Genomic DNA, 25,842 nt, shown 5'->3' with positions numbered 1-25,842 from the left:
CCCACGATCCGCTCTCTCTCTCTCTCTCTCTGACACATACACACTCTCCTACGCAAAGGTTTACGTAAATTGTTAGCTTGATGAATCGCACTAAAACGCCTCGCTTGCGTATGCGAAATCGCATACTAATACTATAATACGAATACTACTAAATAACTGCGTTGATAAATCGCAACTAAGCAACGTCGATTGCGTACGCACACAAGATTTACGCAAAATATTTTGGTACGCAGCTTGATGAATCATGAATCTACCCCCGGGACCCACCCGTCAGTGCAAGCGCACACGGTATCAGTGTCTACAGTTTTCAGGGGCGTGTACAGGGGGGGGTCCAGGGGTTCCGGACCCCCCCCCATTCTCGCGCAGAAAACGCATCTGTGGAATGCAAATTTCAAAAAAATCGCTCTCCCCCAGACCCCGTGCCCTTTGGCGTGCTCCTAACACGCCCCTTTTCGAAAAATGCCTGCGTAGCGCACTGAAAGCGCGCGGCACTATTTTATTGCTTCCGACGCCTTTGGCTATAGTTCTAGAGCTAAATGCGCGTGGGCATGACATCACACACACGACTACAGTGATCGATCGAGAGTAGCGCCGTTAGGGATTTTCGGATGATACGTCCTCTTTACATTTTCACGGAGAGAACATTTCCTGCAGGATGGATGTGTATTCGTGCTGTGAACGTGTGAAATGAAGCGAGCGTCGAGCGAATTTTGCGATCACGCTTTCCTACCTGCTCTCTTAATCATGTCGTTTGTGCACAGGGCGGGCATGCGGTGTACTTGTGTGTTGCAGATGAGCATTTGACCGGCATTTAAGGGTAATTATCGGCAATAATAGGGGAAATAGAGTAGAGAAACATTAACACTTTGGTAGTAAATACATTTCGTGTTTATTTACCTTTTTTTTTTATTGAGACGTTCCAAGTGCCTGTGTTACATAGGTACACTGATACAGTCGCATGCATCGCTAGTTCAGCAGTTTCAAGACATTTTTCTATTTTGTTACCTGGTTTACGCCAGAAGACATCACTTTTTCCAAATCTACTAGAGGTCTTATAGAAAAATGACAACTAAACGGCTACTAGAAAGAGTCCAAATCTCAAAGCACGAGAAAGAAAAGCACAGAAGGCTTGATTTTTCACAAAGCAGTAGAGCGAATTTACACAACAGGAAGAAACAACGATGGCGGATAATCTCGCGAGACACAAGCACGTGACTTGTGACACAAAATACAAGAGCAACAAACGATATTGAGGATAGAAGTAGAACGCATCGTTGCACTACAAGTATGTTTCGTAATCTCGTTAATATATTAATGGTAAAATATATGGTAATAACGAAAAATGTATTATAATTTCATAGCCGATATTAATATATATGTATATAAAGAATGTTACGTTAACATGTTCAACGCTGCCGTTGTAAACAATGCACCTACTAGTCCTACTGTGACCTAGGCCTACCCACACGCCACAGGCACAGCCACAGGCACTTGGACCGTTTGAATAATAAAATGATGGTTAATAAATACAACTTGTCAGTACTACTACTAGCCCTACCAGTACTAGTACCAGTAATACTAATAGTCTTAATGTTTGATTTGACCTAATAACTTCACTTCAACACCGTCCAATACACCGCTGCAACACATAGCGCGCACGCCCTTGTGCATGCACAAATACACAGTGATAGAGAGTGTGTATCTCTCTAAAATAATAATAATAATTTATATGTTCATGTATATTATGTTTGGAAAAATTATAAATAAAACTGCGAAATGCTATTTGTGTTTTTAGCTCATCTGACGTAGTCAGATGCAGTTTGTAGAATCGCATGATCATGCGTGCGTCCGTCCGGCCATCCGTGCGTGCGTGCGTGCGTGCGTCAACAGTTGGGCACAAATCTTAACCGCTCGGACGTACGGTGACGATATTCGGGGAATGGGGGTGGGGATCGTAAAAAGGACTCGGGATGACCAATTTGGGGGTCAAGGGTCAAAGGTCAAGATGTGTCACCGGAGGGGGAATATTTCCCCCTTAGCTTAAGGTATAGGAGGAAATATGGAATTGCGGCACAAATCTGAACGGCTTGACCTATGCTCTTAATATTCGGTGTATAGTGTGATGGGCAGGAAACCCATCACCAGTGCGAAATTGGAGGTCACAGGTCAAAGGGCAGTGGGGGAAAGGTCAGATATCAGACATTTTCTGAGGACATGGCTTAACGGACAGAGTGAAAAACTTTTTTGTTTCAGCACTGACCTACCATTTTTATCACTTTATTGAAAGGACCATGAAATGTGCTTTCCACTGACGTGCGAAGAGTAAGTGTCTGATAACCTTTTGACCCTCAAGAGGAGGGTTAAACATGGATTTGTTGACTGTTAACAAAGGACTGAACTGCTTTTGCTATTATTAGAGCCCATACCTGTGTGGATGTGAAGCTACATTTGCAATTCAATTGCAAAGACAAAAGTTTGTTGAACAAGGTTTACACTCCTTAAATCATATTATTTTCTAAGTTACGATTCTAACGGTCGATAGGATGCTCACACACGCAAAGATGTATACGTCTTGTTCTGTCAGAATAGCGAGAGGCAGAGGGACGTGCACAAAGGGGTGCTCCTTTAAGTATGCGCGTCCCCTCTATTGTCTTACATCCTGGTCACGCGGGCATCTCGACCGCTCTCATTGGCTGACACGTACGGCCGTCGTCGCGTGTCGTTGGTCAGCGTTTAAACAAAGACTTGCGTCTCCAACTATTTCTTATTCTATCTATATTCGACTATTACTAGTTATTTGCATATTTACTTATTAACTCATTTCTCTGCATTACAGGATCACCACAAGCATTAGTGCAAACAGACTGACAGTGACTATTCTGTTTTGTGACAATAGTGGGCAAGTATCCATTCGCATTGATGCAATTACATTTAAAAGTCCTCCCTCCTCCCACGTACTAAACCCTGGTGCATGGGTCAAAATCATAAGGGGTCTGTGGGCCCGTATTTTAAGGCTCGGGCCTGACATTTCTAATACTAGCAAGCCCGACGGGCCCGTAGAAAATCCACCCCCAGCATGCAAAACCGTCCCCGGCATGCCAGTGAGGATGAAAAGTTACCGTATTTGTTATTGTAACAATTTCAAATTTCTGTCTTTTATTTTTTTTTAATTCTGCGGTGTCTTGGGAATGATGCGGGCCTGGTGGGCCTGTAAAATCCCTTACCTACAGGCCCGGCTGGCCTGTAAATCGTCAAATTAATTTCTACCCCTGTGGTGGATGAGATAATGTAGTCAGCACTTATGACCATGTCTTTCCTTAGATATCCTTTATCATTTGTTCACATCATGTTCCAGGCACAGTTCCTAAAACATTTGTTATTCCATTAAATGTTATCCACAGTCTTGCCCTCAAAATCTTACTTGAAGCCCCTGTTTTCAATAGTGGCTGTATTTAATGCTTGCCTTGATGCTCGCTTATACAGTGATAAGTCTCTGACTGCTTTTCTCAGCCATGGTGGTCTCCCTTTGGCCCTCCTTTCTTGAAAGGAAAACTGACTGCTCTCTGCAACTTGTCAAAAAAACAGCGACTACATCTCAGAAACAGTCTTACCTCTGAAGAGCTCACTTTAATATTATCCACCATGCATATTCTTCCCTTTAACTTCTCATACTCACTCACCGCTTTCAAAGTCTATAAGCTCAGGACTGTGGAATATCAGAAATCTCGGTTCTGTATTGTAGGGTCTGTGATACTGAGCTGTGTCCACTATTCCCTAGATGCATCCGGATGATTGTAACATCCTCTCCAACTATCCATCATTGCTGTTTCATGTGTAAACACTATCTCTCATTCTTTTAACACACTTCAATTTTGTGCTAGAACTTTATACGATTATAATGAGTGTCAGATCTAGCACAAAAAAGTCTGCTTTCAATGGCAAGTCGGTAGGCTCTTAACAGTCGCGGCCCCTTTTCGTTTATATTTTGTGTTTCAAAATTAGATCGTCACACCTTTTTCGATGAATTATCGGTTGCACAAACAGATATTACATATTCAACAACAATTGTAATTCCTGAAATGTGTTCCATGTGTCAGATGCACTTATTTCCTTCCAGTTGACGTGTGCTCTGACACAATTGATCACAATGAGTTATTACGGAACTGATCCCGATGGACAAATAATGCAGGTGTGCCCATATGATCCTGTGCACAGGGTCTCGGCAGCAAAGTTCCCATACCACCTGATAAAGTGCAGAAAGGTGAGTGTTAGGTTGACCTTAATTGCCCTCATCTAGTTTTGGTTAGAACAGATCAAATTTCAAAATTCAAAATTCCGCATTTCACCCATGCCGCATTTCCTGCGGAGGTTGCGGTGCTTAAATGGCAGAGTGACTTATTGGGAGTAAAAAATTCACAATTTACTATTTTTATACGATAACTTCACACCTATGCAGTATGTTTATGATGTTTGTTACAGAACCATGTAGGTAAAGAACTTTGGGCTTGCCCCTTCAACGCGAGGCATGTTGTCCCATCGGTAGATCAAAGGCTGCACCTGCTCACCTGCCCTGACAAGGGAGCACTTGAACGCGACATTGGTTTGTATATATCAGTGATATGCATCGTGTGCTGCAGCCTGGTGTGTGTATAAGTGGTGTGCATGATCTTTGACTAAGCCATTATCTAGTCCTTTTTACTTTCGTGATCAATTAAATTGATAATGGTTTTTTAAAGTATTTTTAAAGTATATTGGTCTCAATCTCTATTTGAGTTGTCGTACATTCTGTCTACTTGCCCATAGTATAATCATGCCATTTAGTGGCTGGATAAATTTTGGTATGATCTCATTAATTTCGCATGTATGTAACAGGGAGTCGCGTTACCTCACCAACCCAGGTTCTCGGTTCGGCTGCAGGGGTTCCTCCGTAGGTAGCTGACTGGGAACGCCGATATAAACAATACGAACACAGAATTATAATGAACTGCACGTGCGTATATTAGATTAAAGTGTAAACCACTAACAAGATAACTACACGATCTGAGAACAAGGTTATCGAGAGAGAGCCGACTCGTATGTCGCCTCTCTGTGCGCGTATCACGTACAAACGTAAGAAGTTATACCTTAGGTTGTCGATTGGTACCCGGAATCACTCGGCGGTGTGCGGCTCCGGAGATAGAACAGGGGAAAGGAACAGATACCAGGTTTAAGGGAAAACGCAGGGCGAGGAGAAAAGTAGACGAACGTGGCAGAAAGAGGAGACCCGAGTGTGTCCCATGCTGTGTCACGCGTCCCTTTTCATGACGGCGGCCATAAAATTGTAGGACCGGTAGAGATCCATTAAGGGACGCTCTACCTCTGCAAATTGCTGTTTTTTTATGATCGCCGAACATTGAGGAATTTGTAGAACGCAAGGTTGTTTCTAAATCGGCTTGTTTTTGAAATGGCGAAGCGTCTATACTACATGTAAATACTCTAATTATATATACATACCTTTTAAATATACATTATATCAAGTTGTGTTGTGTGCTTTGTTCAAATTGACTAGATGCCAAGCATATAATGATAACTTCTATCATAATGCGATCACCACTCGTTTCGATAAAATCATAATAATCGTGATCGATCTGGATTATTGCGCTTAACACTATAAGTTAAACAAGCATTGAACTAAAATGTGTATGCATTGTAAACGCTGTGCCAGTGTAATGTGTGAATCAACGTGTTCTATATGTTAGTCAATAGCTTTCTGTTCTTTGTAGCCTGATAAAGTGACTGTCTCTAAAGACAATCTTGCTCGTTTTTAAAATGAAAGCCATCATATTTTCATATTTATGTTCTACGTTTGTCTATGTGTGTTCGTCGGTGCGCGTGTTTTTTTACATGGCATTCTGGTATTTATGTGTCCTCGTCATTGATTGAATAATTGATAAATATTGATGAATTGATTGATGGGTGGTGGCTTTCGTTCTGACTGCAGCTTTTCAAGAAGAAAAGAAAAATGAGCAGAGCCGTTTTTATAGAGGTGACACGTCCTTGCCAGCACCCATCGCAGCCAACTCCATCGTGGACACCGAGGAGAACTGGGATCTCGGTAAACACTGCGCATTCATCTGTATGATATTTTCTGCTGCAACCGTCGAGTTATATTTCATGAGCCGAGAAGTGGAGCGAGGCAAGAAGGTCTTGTAATGGACCGAGTCGGTGCTTTTCAGCAGAAAGGAAGCACAGACAGACAGATGTGGAGATGTAATACACAGATAAGGCAACGTGGTGAATGCAGTGGCATCAGCTACGTAAAGATGACAATATAATAATAATAATTAGTCGTCCTTCAGGACGCCCATAATTTTTTATAGGGGTTTCGGTTGCGCATGTAGTAGGAGACACAGGACGCTACTCCTTATGTTCCTGCAGTTTCCATCAAACGCGTTTTTTGCTGAGTGCTAAGCTGAGTGCTAAGCTGAGATGACAATAATACTCCCCTATATACACTGTAGATCTGATATAGTGCAGAATCGCTCATAATGCGGTCAAGATAATAGGAACAATGACAAATTTCCCAGGACAATTCCAATATAAAACATAATATCTTAAGATTCAAAGAGTTTTCAAGGAGTCGGATCAAATTCGAGGAAATTTTCATGCCTGTGCCGACCCTGTCGATTACATCAAAATATATAAATTCAATATAATAATGCAGACGGACTTATAACACGGTCCAAAATTTTGTACCCAATCACCCATGTGATATCAGCTCTACAGTGCATGTGCCACTAACTGTAAACATAGAAGACGGTTCTAAATTAGTCAATGATTCAGCCAGTATGTTCACCTCTGGATAATTAACATTAATTGGTACTGCCAGTGTTATCTCCTATGATCGAAAACCATTACCAAGACGTGAAAGGAGCAAGCTTGCTTCATTCTATATGCATCAAATGGTTTTCTGTAAGAGTTTTTACACGGAGGCTCTTTTCTTGCTTCATTTTTTATTCGTTCTTAATTTGGTGTAACAAACTAATCTGTTTCTGTGAATTGCACAGTATGCACTAATGATCACTGAACTCTAGTTTGAAAGCGCAGCAGTAAATAACATGTACATGCTTGAATGCTCTCTGTTGCCTGTAGAGACGCCAGTCCTACCCCCCATCCATAGTGTTAACCCTGCATTAGCCAATAATGCACAAGCCATGGAGTTGTATCGGGACACAGCGAGGAATAAGGTGCACGTGACTGATACAGCGGGGTAATTATTTGCACAGACATTGCACGTTGCAGGAAATAACATCTCAATTCTCAACTATCGTGCATCTTCAATGAACATCTGGAAGCTAGCTGGTTAAATCGTCGATCTGCAGCAAAGAGTAATGATTTATGAGTGTTGTAGTGGCATGAGAGTCCTTTGATGCGTCTTGTTTTTTAGGTGGGCCCCATTACAGAAGCGAAATCATCGAAAACGATTGTTGAAGGCGGCTGAGCGAACGACTCTGGGTTTGTAAGTAGTCTCATAGCAAAAATAGACACATTAAAGACAGTTTGGCAAGTAGTGTGGCTAATACATACTATCAAGAGCTAATAATACCTAGAGTGTACAACGGGAAAACGGGAAAATAGTGCTATTTCACGACAACATTATTCTACTTTGCCTGCAAGTCTAGAATAATTTTATGGTATTGCATTAAGCAGAATTCTTTGCTCTCTAAAACAAGACCAACCGCTTGTCAATACGATACTCCTAGGCTGAGATATTGGCTCCTAAACCTCCCCTCCCACATGCCTCACACGGCCTCGCATCCAGCTTATTCAGCAACCTAAACGCCTCTAAGCATTTTGGCTATCGTTTTCCGTCGCCGCTTGGAGCGCTGATAATTGATGTCACATGCCCAAATTTGGTACTCTTACTAGCTGCGTTGTAGAGACTTAATTAAAAAAACATTGCCGGCTCCATCATGACGGGCATTAGCCGTGCTAGGAAAGATAATGGGAGATAAGGGCATAGGCGATGCCCCCGAAAGTCACCTCCACCCTGCACCTGCACCCGAAAATCATTCATAAAATTATGGCGGAAAAACCGAACTCTCACGAAGCAACCTTAGAGGCGTTTAGGTTGCTGAATAAGCTGGATGCCAGGCCGTGTGAGGCATGTGGGAGGGGAGGTTTAGGAGCCAATATCTCAGCCTAGGAGTATCGTATTGACAAGCGGTTGGTCTTGTTTTAGAGAGCAAAGAATTCTGCTTAATGCAATACCATAAAATTATTCTAGACTCGCAGGCAAAGTAGAATAATCATGTCGTGAAATAGCACTATTTTTCCCGTTTTTCCGTTGTACACTCTAGGTATTATTAGCTCTTGATACTATCCTAGCTCTTTCTAGAGAAGACAATTTATTGTCGAGCTGTTTGCCATATGTAAAGTATGTAGATTGTATGTGCAGTGTAAGTGAAGATGACTCTGAAAGCGGGTGTATTAATTCTACTATTTTAAAATATGGATTTTTAGCTCATCTGAAGTTAGATGCAGCTTGTAGCATGATTATCCGTGCGTGCGTGTGTGCGTGCGTGCGTGCGTGCGTCCGTCAACAGTTGGGCACAAATCTTAACCGCTCGACGTACGGTCACGATATTCGGGACGTGGGGGGGGATCGTGAAAAGGACTAGGGATGATCAATTTGGGGGTCAAAGGTCAAGAGGTGTAAAAGAAGGGGGAACATTCCCTCCTTAACTTAAGGTATAGGGAGGAAATGCAGAATTGCGGAACAAATCTAAACGGCTCGACCTAGGCTCGTGATAGTCGGTGTATAGCATCATGGTAGGAAAAGCCATCACTGTGCTGAAATTGGAGGTCACAGGTCAAAGGTCAATGGGGCACAGGGCAGATTTTAGACATTTGCTGAGGACATGGTGTGACAGAGCGATTGAAAAACTTTTTGGTTCAGTGGTGACCTACCATTTTTATCACTTTATTGAAAGGGCAATGAAATGTGCTTTCCACTGATGTGCGAAGAGTAAGTGTCTGATAAACTTTTGACCCTCAAGAGGAGGGTTAAACATGGATCGCTAAACTGCCTTAATGATGTCACAGTGTTATCATATTCATGGAACATCCATAATCTGGAAAGCCAATATGCCTCGATAGCCTAACGGCTACAGCACAGGATTACGGCTCAAAAGTCCTTGGATCGAATCCCATCAAATTTTTTATTATTTACCTGTTTTCTGTATTTTTCTATCTTTATCTATTTAACTATTTCTTTCCAATTAAGGCAAATATTTACATAATTTATTTACAACAATTTCATAACAACAAATAATTTTTAAAACAATTAATTTTTTTTTTTTTAATAGGGTTAGGGTTAGGGTCAAAATGCACCATAAAACAGGAGTTCCAGGTACGCGATTTGTATCAACCAAAGGGATTTGGGAGGTATGCAGAATGCAGAAGGTTGCTGAAATGATGTGTACGCAACTGCGTATCTGCATATCTGCGCCTAACAAATGTGTCACTACGCACGACTGAAATTTTACGTTCATAACCGTAGCAACACACCTCAGATGAGCCCAGTCGCTCTGCGGCTCTTGTTAGATGTAACTGTGTATGCTTGGTAACTGTAATCATCTTGGTAACTGTTACTGACAGTTTGGAGACCTATCTCATTGCAGGCCATTGGAACCACAACCAGGTGATTCAGATTATGAAGAAGAAACGGAGACTCAACAACAGCTGCAGAAAAAGTACGAACAACAGCAGCAGCAGCAGCAGCAACAACAACAACAACAACAACAACAAAGACAACTGGAACAATCCAAGCAACAACATCAAGAGGAAGATCAACCTCTGAGAACACCTAAAACCATCTCATTGGTATGTGATTAAATATCAAGTTATGATTAATATATACCTAAAGTCTCAATTTTTATAACACTAAAACATTAAAAAGCAATAGTAACAATAGTACTGTCCTAAAGCTGCATTCCCCCTAGCTATATCCACCAGTGTATGTAATCAAAGTAGTGTTCTATGCAAGCATTTTGTGCATGAAAATATTTTGATCAGATAGACAGAATACAAACGCTGCTTTATTCAAACCTTGCCTTCCCAAATTGACATCTGAACAGCATACAATTGGCAGATTTTCATTGGCTTAATATGGTTTCAATGAGAACATTATCTAAATATGACTGTTATCTACATGGATATGCTGTTTGATTTAACTTTGAAGTCACTGTATCTTTTTGTATTTTTTTGGCTGGTAGATTACTGGAGAATGTGAAGTGTATTTGATACAAGGAACTGTTATGTAAGTGGTGCTGACAGCATGGCATGTGTCTTCCCCTATTTATGCTTATAGGTTTCACTAATGTTACAGGCAGAGCAACAACAGAAGAAACAGCTGGAACAGAAACAGCAGCAGCAGCTGAAAGCAACAAAAAGTGCGTTGCATCATAAATCAGCTCAGAGCACTAGTATTATGAATCATGACGATGTGCATTAGTCATTTCATACATTTTTATTATGAGATATTTTGTGAAATCGAAACATTGACATGGTACCATCCCCATACTCTTCCCGTGTGTTTAAAGTACACAAAAATGTGACAACTATATTACAATGTGTTGTCAAACAGTGTTTAAGTAAAATTCTTATACACCTGGGAGGCAGCAGGAAGAAGGCAGAGCTTAAAGTTGAAGCTAGTTCCAGGACATTTGGGTTGAGGGTAGAATAATTGCATAGGAAGGTGTATTAATTGTTCTTCTATGTTCTGCTTTCTAGGTGGTTTGCCTAACAAATCACGTATGGCTGCGAACATCTTTGGTCTACAACAGGTTGGTAAACATGCTACCCACCAATATTTTGGTTACAGAACCTCCTTTTCAGCTATACAAGTGTATGGAACTTGTTTGAAATCGCATCGAAACTTGCTTCAGCAGTGAGAACGTTGTTTTTTAAATCACTGTTCTGTGATTATCCGATTGCAATTATTATTCCTTACGTTGATTTCTCATTGATGCATGCGCTTACCTCTCTATCTAATATCTCGCAGTTAGAATCGTATATTGTCTGGATATTAGAGATCGTTACAAGCTCATACTGGAAATAAAACGAGCGAAATTCGAAATGCAGGCTCCCCAACACTGCAACGATTGTTTACTTGTGAAGTCACTCTGCTGCGAAGAACTAACGTGTTGGTTCGTTTCTCCCAGACCGGCGGCGCCTCTGCATTGCCTGAGCAGAAGGTCAACGAAGTGATGTCAGGCATGAGCGGAGTTGCCCAGCAGCAGAATCTCGAGGTTCTCAGTCAGATGTCTATTGGCAGGGGGCGTGGACACATGGCGCCACCACCAGGTGAAACAAAGCATGCAAAACACGCGTTTATCATGTGTGGTTTTCCAACCGAAATTATGCATGCAGGGTGTACCTTTAGATTTTTTTAAACAATTAGAATGATTAATTGTATTTGGCGAGATCAAATCCTAGGGTATTTTTCGTATAATCTTGGTCGTAGCGTCACCCGTGGTGGAGTATTGTGGAATGTCGGTTGGAATGTGCTTTCCTAATGTTATGATGTGTTGTAGGTTTTGGCCGTGCCGGTATTACTCCAGGAGTGCTGATGGCTCTCCAAAACGGTATCAAGCAGTATCAAACACAGGATCACATGATTCTGCAAAGCATCATTTATATATATATATCAATCATATGTTAATGATCTTACTACTTAGTAGGTTAGCACAAATATGCTGTTCAGTGTATTCATATGGTTGTCTATAACCTTTCTGGATAGTGGCTCCCTCTGCTGTGTAATTTTGTCTGGGCCACAAAGAAATGCGTTTCTGTTATCTCAGGTCCACAGAGTGCCAAACGACCTCAGGCTGCATTTGGCACAGTTGCAGTACCACCCCTGCAAGCCGGCCAGGTGGCTGATGTACCAGAGGTATGCTTGCTTTAAAGGTTTGCTACACTAGTCTGTCAAACTTGACCGTTTACTTAGAATGTCTGTGATCTCAGTACAGTACACAATCTATTATCCGAAATTCTGAAAACCGAAAAGCTCCGAAAACCAAGTGTTTTCGTGGAGGTCGTCTGCACACCAAAGCTTGCGTTTGGCTGCGCAAGGTTTGCTGCAGAAATATTAATGTGTTTGGCACTACTCGTACATATTGTACTGTACCGGTACAGCACTTGGCCTCTTGAAAACTTGGGTTTTAATACTGGTTAGTTGCAGGATATACGGTATGTATATCTGTACTGTACTATAATTCTGAAATCTGAAAAATTCCGATTTCTGGTCCCAAGGGTTTCGATAATAGATTGTGTACTGTTACTACTGTACTCGACTGTCCGATTTTTACCCACACATACAATACAGGGGTAGAAATGAACTTTTGAACAAGGGAGTTATTTTTACGTATAAAATTTAGCCCTACAAAAGTATAAAGTATAAAGTATAAATTAGTATAAAACCCTAACCCTAATTTCAAACACCAATCAGACTATTCACGTTCTGAAGAGCATAAGGTTTATGTTATGCTGCTGGTGCGCTCTAATGCTTGAACGTTTGTTGGAAGCTAAGCATTAGTTTCTGTCTGTTTCACATTAATTTCATGTAATTTCGTTGTGGTTTTAGATGGAGAAAGCGACCGGGGAAGAGCTAAACACAGCAATGTAAGGGTTCTGTTGTTCTATAGAGCTTCTCATATGTTTTCAATCATCTTCGTAAAACGTTCGGAATTCTAGACGCCGTCCGCCGACTTTGAGAAATGCAGTCAGGTTTTGCTAGACGTAACAATTAAGTTTACACCAGTGGCACAATGTCAGCTGGCTGCAAAAATCAATCGGATATTGGAAGGCATGCCTGGCCACAGAACTAATACAAAAAATTAATTCTGGAGTGTTTAATTGATACATAAAACACTTTGAGTCCATGAGATAGCTGAGTGGGCTTTATACTAGGCTATTGATGAGGTTATTGGTTTTGTGAATATTAATAATTTTAATAATTCCGCTAAATTTATGTTTGCAGAATGCTGGAGAAAGAATGAATGCAGAAACTTGGCTTATCCAAAGGATTTTACATTGAAATTAGACGCCCTGACTGCTGTGGCCACAACATAATTCAGTGCTAAAATAGAAAACGTGCAGTGATACAATTATTCCTTGTTGGAAATAAAAGAATTTCCCAGTACGTATGTACGTACTTTAATGTACGTGAATTATGTTACATTTAGGTATGTGGTTGAATCGGAGGTGGTGTGAGGGAATTAAAATAAAATGAGTAAACAATGTTGACTGAGATTTTATAATCACTGAATGTGATTCTGAACTCTAAATTATGAATAACATTGCTACAGAGTGTCAGAATTTAAATAGTATTGCAGTTGATTTTATATTATAGGTTTGTGTGTGTGCAGAATTTTACTGGGTCTTCTAAGAAAAGTTTTGTTTGCAACGATTAGCAAGAGGTTGTGATTAGCATAGTGCATTCTATGTTTGCATTCGAATCATTACACACTAGGGTAAGTTTGGGTCATAGGGTCTATGTCCCCCAGGGTACTGCCGGAACGTACCCTGGTAACTATCTGATATGGTTAGGGTTGGGGTTAGGGAGTAGGCGTAGGCGACTCCCTAGACTCGTTAGTAGAGTAGGCGAGGTACGGTCCGGCATATTAGATAGTACCAGGGTACGTTCCGGCAGTACCCTGGGGGACATAGACCCTCTCAGCGTAAGTTTGTCGTATGTGTGCAGTTTGGGTTCCGCGTAAAAAGTTGGGGCATAGCCGATTCGTAGGCGATAACGTGTGCAGAAGGGTAAAGCAAAGTACACACTCAAAAATTTGACACCCGTGGTACGTCAATTTTGCATACTAATATATTACAAATCGGGGGCGGATCCAGGATTTTTGAAAAGGGGGTGTCCAGGAAGAAATAAAGGGCAGTTTTCCTGCTTACTTTTTCTGGGGTTTTAAAAAGCTGCCGAAAGCAACTTTGGGGGGGGGGGTTAGGGGACCTCCCCCAAATTGTTTTTAAAAAAATTGGTGCATTCTGAGAGCATCTGAACAGTAATTTTGATGTCTAGAATGCAAAAATTTATCAGATCCGGTCCCCCGGACCCCTCTTTGCCCATTTCTAGGTTTTTATAACGAATTCACATATATATAAGTAAATCTTTATCAGAAAAACTAGTGCTAAACAAGATTTTTTTATGGAGACAATATAAGAGAAGTGTGTGTGTGTATGCTTTTTTTCCTTTTTTTGTGGTAAAAAGGGGGGGTCCGGACCCCCTCGACCCCCCCTCTGGATCCGCCCCTGCAAATATTACCCGCATAACAACATGCAGGCTGTCAACACATTTTATTCTTTTGGTGAAGAGCAAGAATTTGTTTGGGTTGTTTTTTATTGATAGCAAAAATATTTAGGAATTAGTCTTAGGCATTGTCACTTTGTATTTATATACCTGTCTCCGTGCAAACTGTTACATACTATATGTACGATTGATGAAAAATAAACCTACTAGAACAACTCTCAGAAGTTATTGAACAACATATCAAGTATTTATATCACCTAGTCACCACGTTATATTTTAGTATGCATCTCTGGGTTAGTCTGGTGGCACCAGACTAAGTTACGCCAGAGGCATACATGCAAATCTGACATACATTTTGCATGCCCATAACCATGATAAATATGTGACCCGCTCTAGCATAATACGGACTAAGTCGCAAGTCATTGTTTTGAGTAATGAGCACGCACACATGTCAATGCTGAAAATGGCCTACCTGGACAAGAATGAGATTTTTACAAAAATAAGTTCCTAAGTGCATATTTAATCCGGATATATAGGTTCAGATATCTCTAGATTATTATGGTCATTTTTAATTAAAAAAATAATTGTTTGGAGGGCCCCTGACCAGGAACGCTTTATCTCAAAAGCTGCATATTCCAGAATAAGTCGGTTTCCGATCTTCAAATTGCTGTAGATCGGTCAATTCTTTAGATATAGCCAAATATTATATATCATTTTAAAGGTAATTAAATGATCTATTCAGATATGCACATAACTCAATTTGTAGAATTTCCTACTTAATCCTGGTTTTGCTGCAGCGGGTCACATATATTATATCATACTTGATCCAGTACTAGCAGAAAGGAATATTATTTTGTTGAATGCTGACAAATACTGAGCATGAGCGAATCATTACCAAGATATTTACCAAGTTAGTCGCAAGTGCTCAAAACAGCAGTCAGTCTGGCATCTGGACAATGCAAACCCAAACTCGCTGAAAAATACAGTATGATATGCAATTATCATGGCTGTGAGCATGTGACATAGTGTAGTATGACTTAGTAACAATAGAAGTAGAAGATGCATGTATCGATCAAAGTAATTACAAGGCGAAGATGAATACAACGTACAATTATGAATACAGAATGGTTTTTAGCTCAGCTGACGAAGTCGGATGCAGCTTGTAGAATCGCATGATTGTCCGTCCGTGCGTCCGTCCGTCAACAGTTGGGCACAAATCTTAACCGCTCGACGTACGGTCTTGATATTCGGGACGTCTGGGGGGGGGGATCGCGAAAAGGACTCGGGATGTCGAATTTGGGGGTCAAAGGTCAAGCTGTGTCAATATTTCCCCCTTAACTTAAGGTATAGGAGGAAATACGGAATTGCGGCACAAATCTCAACGGCTCAACCTACATTCGATCATTCGATGTATAGTGTGACCAGCGCGAAATTGGAGGTCACAAGTCAAAGGGCAGTGGGGAAAGGTCAGATATCAGACATTTTCTGAAGACACTTTTCAGCTTGTAGAATCGCATGATTGTCCGTGCGTCCCTGCGTGCGTCCGTCCGTCAACAGTTTGGCACAAATCTAAACGGCTCGACGTACGGATTCGAAAGTCGGGACGTAGGGGGGGTAATCCGAAAACGAGTTGGGATGTCGACGCTGGGGGTCAAAGGTCAAAGGTCAAGAGGTGTAAAAGAAGTGGGAACATTCCCTCCTTAACTTAAGGTATAGGGAGGAAATGCAGAATTGCGGCACAAATCTAAACGGCTCGACCTAGGCTCGTGATAGTCGGTGTATAGCATCATGGTGGGAAAAGCCATCACTGTGCGGAAATTGGAGGTCAAAGGTCAATGGGGCACAGGGCAGATTTTTGACATTTTCTGAGGACATGGTGTGACCGAGCGATTGAAAAACTTATTTTTTTTCAGCGGTGACCTACCATTTTTATCCCTTTATTGAAAGGACCATGAAATGTGCTTTCCACTGACGTGCGAAGAGTAAGTGTCTGATAACCTTTTGACCCTCAAGAGGAGGGTTAAACATGGATTCCTGAACTGCCTCGATGATGTCAGTGTTCTCATATTCATGGCACATCCATAATCTAGAAAGCCAATATGTCTGGATAGCCCAACGAGTACAGTACAGGATTATTGCTCAAAGTTCCTTGGGTCAAATCCCATCAGATTTTTTATTATTTACCTGTTTTCTGTATTTTTCTATCTTTATCCATTTAACTATTTTTTTCCAATTAAGGCAAATATTTACATGATTTATTTACAACAATTTAATAACAACAAATAATTTTTTTTTAATAGGGTTAGGGTCACAATCCACCATAAAACAGGAATTTCAGGCACGCGATTTGTATCAACCAATGGGATTTGGGAGGTATACAGAATGCAGAAGGTTGCTGAAATGATGTGTACGCAACTGCGTATCTGCATATCTGCGCCTAACAAAGTCACTACGCACGACTTAAATGTTACGTTTATAGCCGTAGCGCTGACTTAATGTTTTTATCACTTTATTGAAAGGACCATGAAAACTACTTTCCACTGACGTGCGAAGAGTAAGTGTCTGATAACCTTTTGACCCTCAAGAGGAGGGTTAAACATGGATTTGTTGACTGTTAACAAAGGACTGAACTGCTTTTGCTATTAGAACCCTAAGGCCTTTGTGTTTAGACAGGCTTTGTGTGACCTTCTCATGGTGGTAAATACCTTGTTTTTAAGTTTATTGGCAGTCGTAGTGTGTAAAACAGTGAGTAACACTCAGAACATTATGGATAATGTATTAATGCCAATTATGTAGATACTATAATGTAACCCCAACACAGGATAGGTGTATCCCGTCACCCGTGTACCCCTATCCTGTGTTTGGGTTACATTCTTGTATCTACCGTATACTGTATGTGTATCAGGAGTAGATAATAGGGATCCCTATTATCTACTCCTGATGTGTATGGAGCAATGCCGATAAAATAATGTAGATGTCACGTTTTCTGTGCCATTCATGGGGTTTAGTACTACTACTACTACTAGTAAGTACTAGTAGGTAGTTAACTTGGCTAGTTGCCTAAGCGCATCATGCGGGCATAAATTATTTATAAACATGTTGTTTGTAAAGTATGAAATTGGAGTAACTAAATAAACATAAATTTGATAAAATATTAGAAAGAGCACAATTTCCTGCGAGACCGAGTCACGGAGATGACAGATTTCGTCACTCAGTGAAACATTGCGTCATACATAAGCCAATTGGCTCTTTGTAATGTGCTTAGAATTTTTCGCGTTAAAATGCATCAGCAATAAAATCCCACGAATCCTATTTCGCAATTTTAAGCAGAATTTCAAGCGATTATTGTCTATTTCCCATCACGTCGATGGGCGACTATACAGCTTTAACAACTTGCCAACGCGATTTAACGCTTCGTGAATGTTCGGATCGCTCCGGAATTTGCCGAACGACCCTTCTTCTTCGTCGGGTGGCGTTAGCCATGATGGGTCTTTGAACAACGCCCTCAAGTGTTAGAATTTTCATCGTCTACTGGTAAGTTTTGCCCTTCAATTTCGCGATAGATAGTAGAGTATTCAGTAGAGAATATGAACTTTCCGGTGGTATTGTTGTTCAACTTCAACGTAGAAGAGGAACCATAAAACAGTTGTGGCGTTTCCCGCCGCATTTCCCTTCTTTATTGGAGCGCGGTCGCCGTTGCCGACATGATATCTCTCCGATTTCACAGCGCCCCGGTGACAAATTTTGGAAACTGTTCTTTGATAATAGGTGGACACAAGTCACCGGCTCTTTATTTAGTATGTTTTCGACGAGAAGTAAAATTACGAAAATGGTTAAAATCTGCGTTTTTGGTGGTGGAAAACTTGCGGATTTCTGGCATAAAATTCAAGCTAAACTATTCATTCCTTTGTCTGGAAAATCAGCCCAAAACGGCAAAGTCCATAAGCATTAGCGCGCGTTGTAGCCGACGCCATGGTGGCGGGAGGTGGCGCTAACACATTTATGCTTGCTTTCCGTCGTGTTTATAAGGGGGCGCTTGCACCTAAAAGTAAAACCACTAATTTCAAAATATCCATGCGGCAGTATTCAGTCGATTTCCCGTAGTTTTAACATCCACACAGTTCAACACATCTAAAGTATGCTGTACTAAAATGTACTAGGCTATCAGTAAATGCCTGCTATGACTAATGTAGGCAGTTAGCATGGTAGCAGTGGTTGGCATTTGTTAGCTTTACAGAAGTTCAAATATTATGGACCTATGCCTATGGTCTTTCGCTACCCCTTCACCCTTCAAAATAATGTTCTCTGCATCATTGTATTTTTGCAAATTATGGTGATAAATAAATTTTTTGATTTGATTTGACCTGCCGTTTGAAATATGTCCAATTTAGTGCAGTGCTCTTAATAACAGAGCACTGCACTAAATTGGACATATTTATAATTCTGAGATGCTCAAACATGATGTTGTAACTTGTGCTGAGAGGGTCTATGTCCCCCAGGGTACTGCCGGAACGTACCCTGGGTACGGTCCGGTATACCGGAACGTACCCCTGGTAGGAGAGCATATAAATCAACGTGATTTATATGCTCTGCTGGTACCTACTATCTAATATGCCAGACCGTACCTCGCCTACTCCACTAACGAGTCTAGGGAGTCGCCTACGCCTACTCCCTAACCCTAACCCTAACCATATCAGATAGTTACCAGGGTACGTTCCGGCAGTACCCTGGGGGACTTAGACCCTATGAGCGTAATTGTGCTACTAATAGTAATACTATAAAGTTGTAGTAGCTGTCTCTAGTAGCAATACGGCAATAGTACTTTAAAACTTACTACTTACTACGGTGCAAATCCAATTTAGGCACCTTAGGTATCACGAAGTGATGCACAGATTTCTGTGTATCATCAACTGATGCACAGATTTCTGTGTATCATCAACTGATGCACAGACTCCGTATATCAAGAAATGATGTAAAAACCCTAACCCTAACCCTAACCCTAACACACTTCGTGATACCTAAGGTTATACTTTATGACTTAGGGTTAGGGTTAGGGTTTTTGCATCATTCCTTGATATACGGAAAGTCTGTGCATCAGTTGATGATACACAGAAATCTGTGCATCAGTTGATGATACACAGAAATCTGTGCATCACTTCGTGATACCTAAGGCTAAGGTGCCTAAAGTGGATTTGCGCCTTTACCACTTAGTACTAGTAGTAGTTGTCATTAAACTGGTATCAGATTGGCATGTAAAAAGAAGACATGAAGGGGACAGAACAACATGAACATCTAAATATGCCAATTTCAAATTGCAAAAAGCACAGTGCATTGTGTGTGGGGTTGTGACTGCCAAACACTGCTCACATGATATGGTAATCAGTGAAAAAAATACACGGGGGCTCGGGGCGATTTAGCCCCCGAAATACCAAAAAGAGCCCCCGTAAATTTGCATAGAGTTCAATGCAAACCAAATTTTAGAGTGCTATTTTCATGCACGCGAGCTTGAAAAGTAGCCCCCGAAAAATGAATTATATTTTTTCCCTGATGGTAATGATTCAGAATTTCAATCCTACTTTAAAATCTTACGTAAGAATTTATTTGAATCTAGATCAGTTTTGAAAAGTGGATCGGGTCCAACCAGTTAATCACCGTAATGCAGTTTAATAATACTGTTACTTGATTTGTCAGGGACCTAAGTAATTGTGTCTGTTCCTATTAGGTTCTGATTTATGCTTATGTTAGCACTGGTCAGCTTTGAATGGTTGGGGGGGGTAGCTGATAGGTGTGGGCTGACTCATTATGTGTTTATTTCTAATGCAGAATCAATTAATTGCTGGTAAAACTTTTAAAAAGTCAACATGGATGCAGCAGAGGCCGCCACAGGGACGGCTACTCCACAGACGCTGACTGATATCCAGTCTTACTTGGACACGTTTAATAAGGAGATACAGGATGGTATGTTCAGTGTATTTTGCTAAGTGGTTGGTGTAGAAATCCCCAGTCTCTCTGCTTGGTCCTTGCTTTTGCTCATTCGACTTAAAGTTCGAATCGAAAAAGAGCATGTATCATTGTGGATTTATTAAATTTTAATCAAGGTCGTTCAAGGATATGCAAGGGGCTTTCTACCTTTTCAAATCGGGTATATATGTATAAAAGTGCTTCGTTGGCACGTGCAGAGGAACGCTTGTTCTCTGGCAATTCTCACATGCGTTAACTGCTGTTGGTTCATTGCAGCACCACCAGGCTCAGCAGCAGCGCAGTCTGGTGGCCAGATGGTGTATGTAACCTCGGGCAGTGCGGACACGACGGATCAGCAGCAGGTGCTCTACGTTGCATCCGGTACTGGCGCGGAGAGTGAATCACCAGGTATGCAATCTCTTGTGCATGCACTTCTGTGATTTCCATGTGTTACACCGCTGGAGACATTGATCTACATCCTTGTTACCGCTGACAACTATGCGCCCACGTGCACGCAGGGGGCAGAGTTAGATCCAGGGTTTTATCTGAGTAATTATGATCCTTGATAATTTATTTTGCGAAAAAATCCGTTGCAAATTTTGGGCACGATTTCGTCAGCAGCACACTGTGTGGTGTTTGAGCTGAACAATCCATCATGAAGCGTCTTGCACAGAGAGCTATAATCACTGAGGCTTCAGAAAAACGTTGGTGTTATTGATGAAATATCTGAATAAGATACAGATTTGGTATAAAAAAGGCCATTGTGGAAAAAAATGAAGCCCAATTGTAAACACGAGGTAAATATCTGCTTTTAAATTGCGAATTTGTCGAATTGTAGCCTCCATTTGGTTTGTGAATTGGTCCAATATCCAATATTCAATCCCTAATCTGGCCGACATCAAGTCGTGAGATGGGTAGTCGGACCATGTTCTACTCGAATCTCTATGATCTATCGAATCGATATCTCTTCATCTGTAATGCTCATCAGCAACTGGTTAAGCACTAGTTATCATGATAAAGTGAATGCTTCCTCCCTACCCTGCAGATGTTGGTGGAGGTGACGGGCAGCAGCAGGTGGTGTTTGTCACTACGGATGATCAGGGTAACATCCAATACACGACTGCAGATGGCTCAGAATATGATCCCTCGTTACACGAGCAAGAGCAAGGTAAGAGCTCTGCATTCACCCTGCAGGAGAAAAACCTTTCCGTCGTTCTTTGTGTGCTATCGCGACGTAAGGGAAGGTGCTCGAATAAAAACAGATAAGTGGTTGCGTGTTGTGTGTAGGTTGTTGTGTTGGGAGTAATTGTAGTGCCATCACCATCGCAGTAGGACGTTTTAACAATGCCTGAATGTTGAACATCGTTTTTGATGCTGCATGTTTTCTAATATAACGTAGTGGCTGACCTGGCACATTTCAAAGAGGAGTCACAAGAGATGGAGGGCGCCACCGTAGCAGGACAGACACAGGGTGGCGAGGCGCTCCATGATTCTGGCATCAGTGGTCTGGTGAACGCAGCCACAGGTGAGCGCCACCTACAGGGAGACTTGTAGTCGCGTGCGGTTTGCCACACGGGTGTAGCAGTTGTCTTTATGGTAACACATCATTGCTGGAGGAATCGTAGTGATTGTAGCTTTGTTTCCTCATTTTTACTGCAAACGTGCACATGTTGGATGAAATTGAGGTGACTCGGACTGGATAACACCTTGATATACCAATGTGACTTTGTGTGCTGGTATATGTGTATAACGGGACGCATGCAAGTTGTATAGTGTTTCTCACGGATTCGTCGTTCTGCCAGAGTGCATGGTGCAATATTAACGCAAGTCTGTAGTCAAATACTCCCTGATTTACTGTCGGACTCCTTGATTTGACATATGCAGGAAGCCGTGTGACTCCCTGAAAATTCTGCTATATACTAACTAGTTCGTTCCAGAGCATGGCCTCGCGGTATTACCGTATTTTTTCAGCAAATGTCCGAAGAAAATTTGGCAGACGTGCAAGCGCATGAATCTTCAAAATAAGCACATGCGTTATTGTTAATGAACTTCAGACTGCGGACTCCCTCATATTGCTGCGGGCTCCCTCTTTTTGAGGGCAGGGAGTCCGTTGCCTTGTTCAAAAGTTAATTTCTACCCCTGGAGTGTCTTTCTCACCTCGACCTTGTGTTTTCTATAGAGGGCATAGGCGTGCAGCAACAGGGTGGAGCTCAGCGCCAACAGGAGCCTATGGTAGCATTGCAACCTGGAGCGGTGCTAGAGGGAGAGCATGCAGTACTGCATCAGGACCAGGTGGGAGAAGGTAAGGACTGGCTGGATAAAGGGGAAGACCATATATACTGAATGTACTCACGTTTTTTTTAACAATATATTTCCTTCATGTGTATTGCACTGTTTTGTACTGTATCATTCAAAAATTTTATTATATTAACTGTTCAACACTATTGCATTTATCAGATTTTTTTTCAATGAAAAACACTATCTTCAGAACATGTATTTGTATTTGAATTACATGCAATAAAGATTTAATAATAATAATAATAATATTAATAATATAGGAGGGAGTAAGGATTAGGTATGGTGATTTTATTACCAATGTTGGGAGAGGATGTATGGACCAGATGGGGATAGCAGTGTTGCTTCGTATTTGGATATACAATGGAACAACCAGCGAATGCTATGTGAGAGTATGAGTCAATGATTGGAGTTAGCTAGATATCTGCTATTGTGTTAATAAATGTCTCAGTTATTGTATTTGTTTAACACTCATATCATGCTTGCTCACTTTGATTTCAGCAGGGGTGCTGGTGGACCAGTCTGGTAACGTCATTCAGTCGTCTGAGGCGTCGATTGTGAATGCTGACACAGCTGAAGGGCAGGTTTCAGTTATTAGGCATGTACGTGTGAGGCTTGATTGTGAATGCTGACACAGCTGAGCAGGTTAGTTATTACATGTACATCTGAGGCGTTGATTGTGAATGCTGACACAGCTGAGCAGGTTAGTTATTACATGTACATCTGAGGCGTTGATTGTGAATGCTGACACAGCTGAGCAGGTTAGTTATTACATGTACATCTGAGGCGTTGATTGTGAATGCTGACACAGCTGAGCAGGTTAGTTATTACATGTACATCTGAGGCGTTGATTGTGAATGCTGACACAGCTGAGCAGGTTAGTTATTACATGTACATCTGAGGTGTCGATTGTGAATGCTGACACAGCTGAGCAGGTTAGTTATTACATGTACATCTGAGGCCTCGATTGTGAATGCTGACACAGCTGAACAGGTTGGTTATTACGTGTACATGTGCCTTAAGTACGTATCTATGTGCTAGACGAGTGGGTGGGACTCATAGTGCAGGTGTCACTGTCAGCCACAAAAGCTTCGTAACTAGATGCATTCTTATATTCCAAAATATATTACCCATTTTAACAGTCGATGTGGTGTCAACAGTTAAAATCGTGTCGCATATATACGATCATAGTAAAACAATCTATAATCTGCTTGTATCTGGTGCTTAGATTGCACAAGTTCATGTTCCACCCTCTGCAGGGTCACATGCATAGCCTCTAGAATTAAGTCGCTGCAAGCATGAATGTTATGTTGTCGTTATTCATTGACACAATGTATAAACGACAACACATTACATACATGCTTGCAGCGACTCGATTCTAGAGGGAATCATTGACACTAAGTAAACGACAATATATGTTTACAATTCGTTTACGCAGAGTAGCAAGGATTCCCTCTAGAATTAAGTCGCTGCAAGCATGACTGTTATATGTTGTCGTTTACGCAGAGTGGCAATGATTCCCTCTAGAATTAAGTCATTGCAAGCATCAGGGGACGAATTTCGCAATTTTAGCCATTTGCGAAAAATCACGAGTGCCTAAAAAATCTACGTACTAAAATGAATTCTAACGTGCAATTTTTTTGCAAGCGATCGGCATTATGAAAGTGTAAACAGCGTACGGTAAATAACGGCGAATTGAAACTTGTGTAGGCAATTTGACCGACCAGTTTGACCATTAATCATGAAATATATTCTTTCCGTGATCGACAGTGATAATGTATGCCATAATGTATGGTATAAATTTCTACTCGCAGAAAATAGCAAGTGCTTATATTTTCTACTCGCAATTTCTCAATATCGACACGCATTTTGCGAGATAGCAATAGGGAAATTCGAGCCCTGAGCATGACTGTAACGTGTCGTGTGTGTGTGTGACACTGTGTGCGTGCTGCAGGGGGAGGATGACACACTGCAGATGATGGCTAACATAGCCGAGCAGGCGCAGGCGATGGGCGACGGGCAGAACGTGATCCTGAACACAGGCAACTCCTACCAGACGGTGACCATTGTTCCGTCCGACACCAACCCGGACGAGGTCAGCTATGTGCTGATCGTATCGCAGCCGGACGATAAGTAAGTACGCTCGCTTTAAATTGACGACGTCACGAATTTTCTACGGTGATATTTGTAAAAAAAAAAAAAATTGTTGCCATTTTTTTACATTAAAAGTAAGTACTAACGGGACTAAATGTATCGTTAAATTTTTACCTGATAAGATTGTTTCTCAGCTAGTTAAAAATCCAAAAAACGTGTGAAATAAATTCCCAGGAGCCATTCCTTTTTGATTATTTGTGTGTTAATGATTCTTTAATCCGTTTGATTATTATCCCGATTCGTTATCAGTGACATAATTGTAATTGCTGATTCCTGTCATGTTAGGGACAAGGACTTGAGTGTGTATGACTTCAACGATGAGGGCCAGGCCATCACGGAGCAAGTGGATGCAGACGGCAAGAAGATAATTAGGGTATGTATGTATTATATAAGGCCACAATCGAAAAAAATCTTTGTTTGCCCTCACCTGACCCAGGCTGAAAAGTTTGGGTAGGTAGGTAGGCTTTTCTTTTTTTGAAGGGGGTCTTTTTACAAATTCAGCATGGTGTCTTCATGCTCGGGTGTGCTTGTGTGGAGATACCTTTTATGTTGAATGTTTGTTTTGCTTGGTACATATAATGTATTGCTTACTGTACCGATTTATATAATGTACAGTGATACAATTTGTAAAAAAAAAAGAATGGGAAAGATGAATAAATTTTTTTTGAGTCTGCCCCGTTTTGGCGCCGTTGGGTGAGGGCAAACAAACAATGTTTTTATTATGGCCTAATGCATGACACATGCAAGTATCACTTGTGACGACTTGTTCACAATCATTACTTGTATTGTTGTTTCCACTCAGTAGGACAACGTGGGACTCTGTGTATTGCTAAATTCTTTGCAAGGTGGTGACGTGTGACATATCGTCCTTCGACGTGCCTGCATTGCAATTCGTGATTTAGTGTAATAATCGCCGCACTTAGAAGTTACCGTTGGTAGTTGTTGCTTGCTGCCGTTACTGTTACTGACCTTGCGTGACCCAAGCGCGTATCTATAAGCGATCTAATAACCGGCATCAACGTGGTCGTGGAGACGATGAGAGTAATTAATCTAAGAGTATATATCTGCCCTGCAGGTCTGTTATTGACCTTGTGTGACACGCCATCTGCCCGCAGGTCTGTTATTGACCT

The 25,842-nt window shown here is 41.3% G+C and overlaps 3 protein-coding genes across 4 annotated transcripts in view; 2 read left to right on the top strand and 1 right to left on the bottom strand.

Moving 5' to 3' along the window:
* LOC106812614 (YTH domain-containing family protein 3-like) overlaps positions 1 to 1,188 on the bottom strand; it is a 9,121-nt gene extending 7,933 nt beyond the window's left edge. For both annotated transcript variants that reach the window (XM_014816519.1, XM_014816520.1), the window contains exon 1: positions 1,006 to 1,188. In XM_014816519.1, coding sequence (XP_014672005.1) covers positions 1,006 to 1,026 — 21 coding nt within the window. In that variant the 5' untranslated portion in view covers positions 1,027 to 1,188. The remainder of the gene's footprint in view (positions 1 to 1,005) is intronic.
* A 44-nt stretch (positions 1,189 to 1,232) lies between these two features.
* Positions 1,233 to 13,285, top strand: LOC106812618 (alpha-protein kinase 1-like). The gene is made up of 15 exons (XM_014816531.1): positions 1,233 to 1,285; positions 2,837 to 2,899; positions 4,118 to 4,261; positions 4,480 to 4,600; positions 5,981 to 6,094; positions 7,132 to 7,249; positions 7,427 to 7,498; positions 9,663 to 9,864; positions 10,370 to 10,433; positions 10,774 to 10,826; positions 11,205 to 11,346; positions 11,577 to 11,627; positions 11,844 to 11,932; positions 12,626 to 12,663; positions 13,022 to 13,285. Exons 3-15 carry the CDS (start codon positions 4,148 to 4,150, stop codon positions 13,038 to 13,040), a joined length of 1,197 nt encoding a protein of 398 aa, XP_014672017.1. The 5' UTR covers positions 1,233 to 1,285; positions 2,837 to 2,899; positions 4,118 to 4,147; the 3' UTR covers positions 13,041 to 13,285.
* Positions 13,286 to 18,250: 4,965 nt separating this feature from the next.
* Positions 18,251 to 25,842, top strand: part of LOC106812610 (transcriptional repressor CTCFL-like) — a gene marked incomplete in the record, with an annotated part of 16,764 nt that continues 9,172 nt past the window's right edge. The window contains 9 exon segments of the mRNA XM_014816517.1: positions 18,251 to 18,350; positions 20,126 to 20,260; positions 20,540 to 20,671; positions 21,309 to 21,431; positions 21,663 to 21,788; positions 22,443 to 22,565; positions 23,060 to 23,135; positions 24,509 to 24,691; positions 24,998 to 25,085. Of these exon segments, the coding sequence (XP_014672003.1) occupies positions 20,164 to 20,260; positions 20,540 to 20,671; positions 21,309 to 21,431; positions 21,663 to 21,788; positions 22,443 to 22,565; positions 23,060 to 23,135; positions 24,509 to 24,691; positions 24,998 to 25,085 (948 nt within the window).

The sequence above is a fragment of the Priapulus caudatus genome, unplaced genomic scaffold, assembly GCF_000485595.1.
Source record: "Priapulus caudatus unplaced genomic scaffold, Priapulus_caudatus-5.0.1 Scaffold666, whole genome shotgun sequence".
In the NCBI taxonomy this organism is placed as follows: domain Eukaryota; kingdom Metazoa; phylum Priapulida; class Priapulimorpha; order Priapulimorphida; family Priapulidae; genus Priapulus; species Priapulus caudatus.
This window is presented reverse-complemented; position numbering and strand designations above follow the sequence as displayed.

Excerpts from the sequence above, each read along its gene's own strand:
- LOC106812618 (XM_014816531.1), top strand. The coding sequence starts at position 4,148 with ATGAGTTATTACGGAACTGATCCCGATGGACAAATAATGCAGGTGTGC. Across the intron at positions 4,262-4,479 it reads ACCTGATAAAGTGCAGAAAG|AACCATGTAGGTAAAGAACT; the intron begins GTGAGTGTTAGG and ends TGTTTGTTACAG. Across the intron at positions 4,601-5,980 it reads AGCACTTGAACGCGACATTG|CTTTTCAAGAAGAAAAGAAA; the intron begins GTTTGTATATAT and ends TTCTGACTGCAG.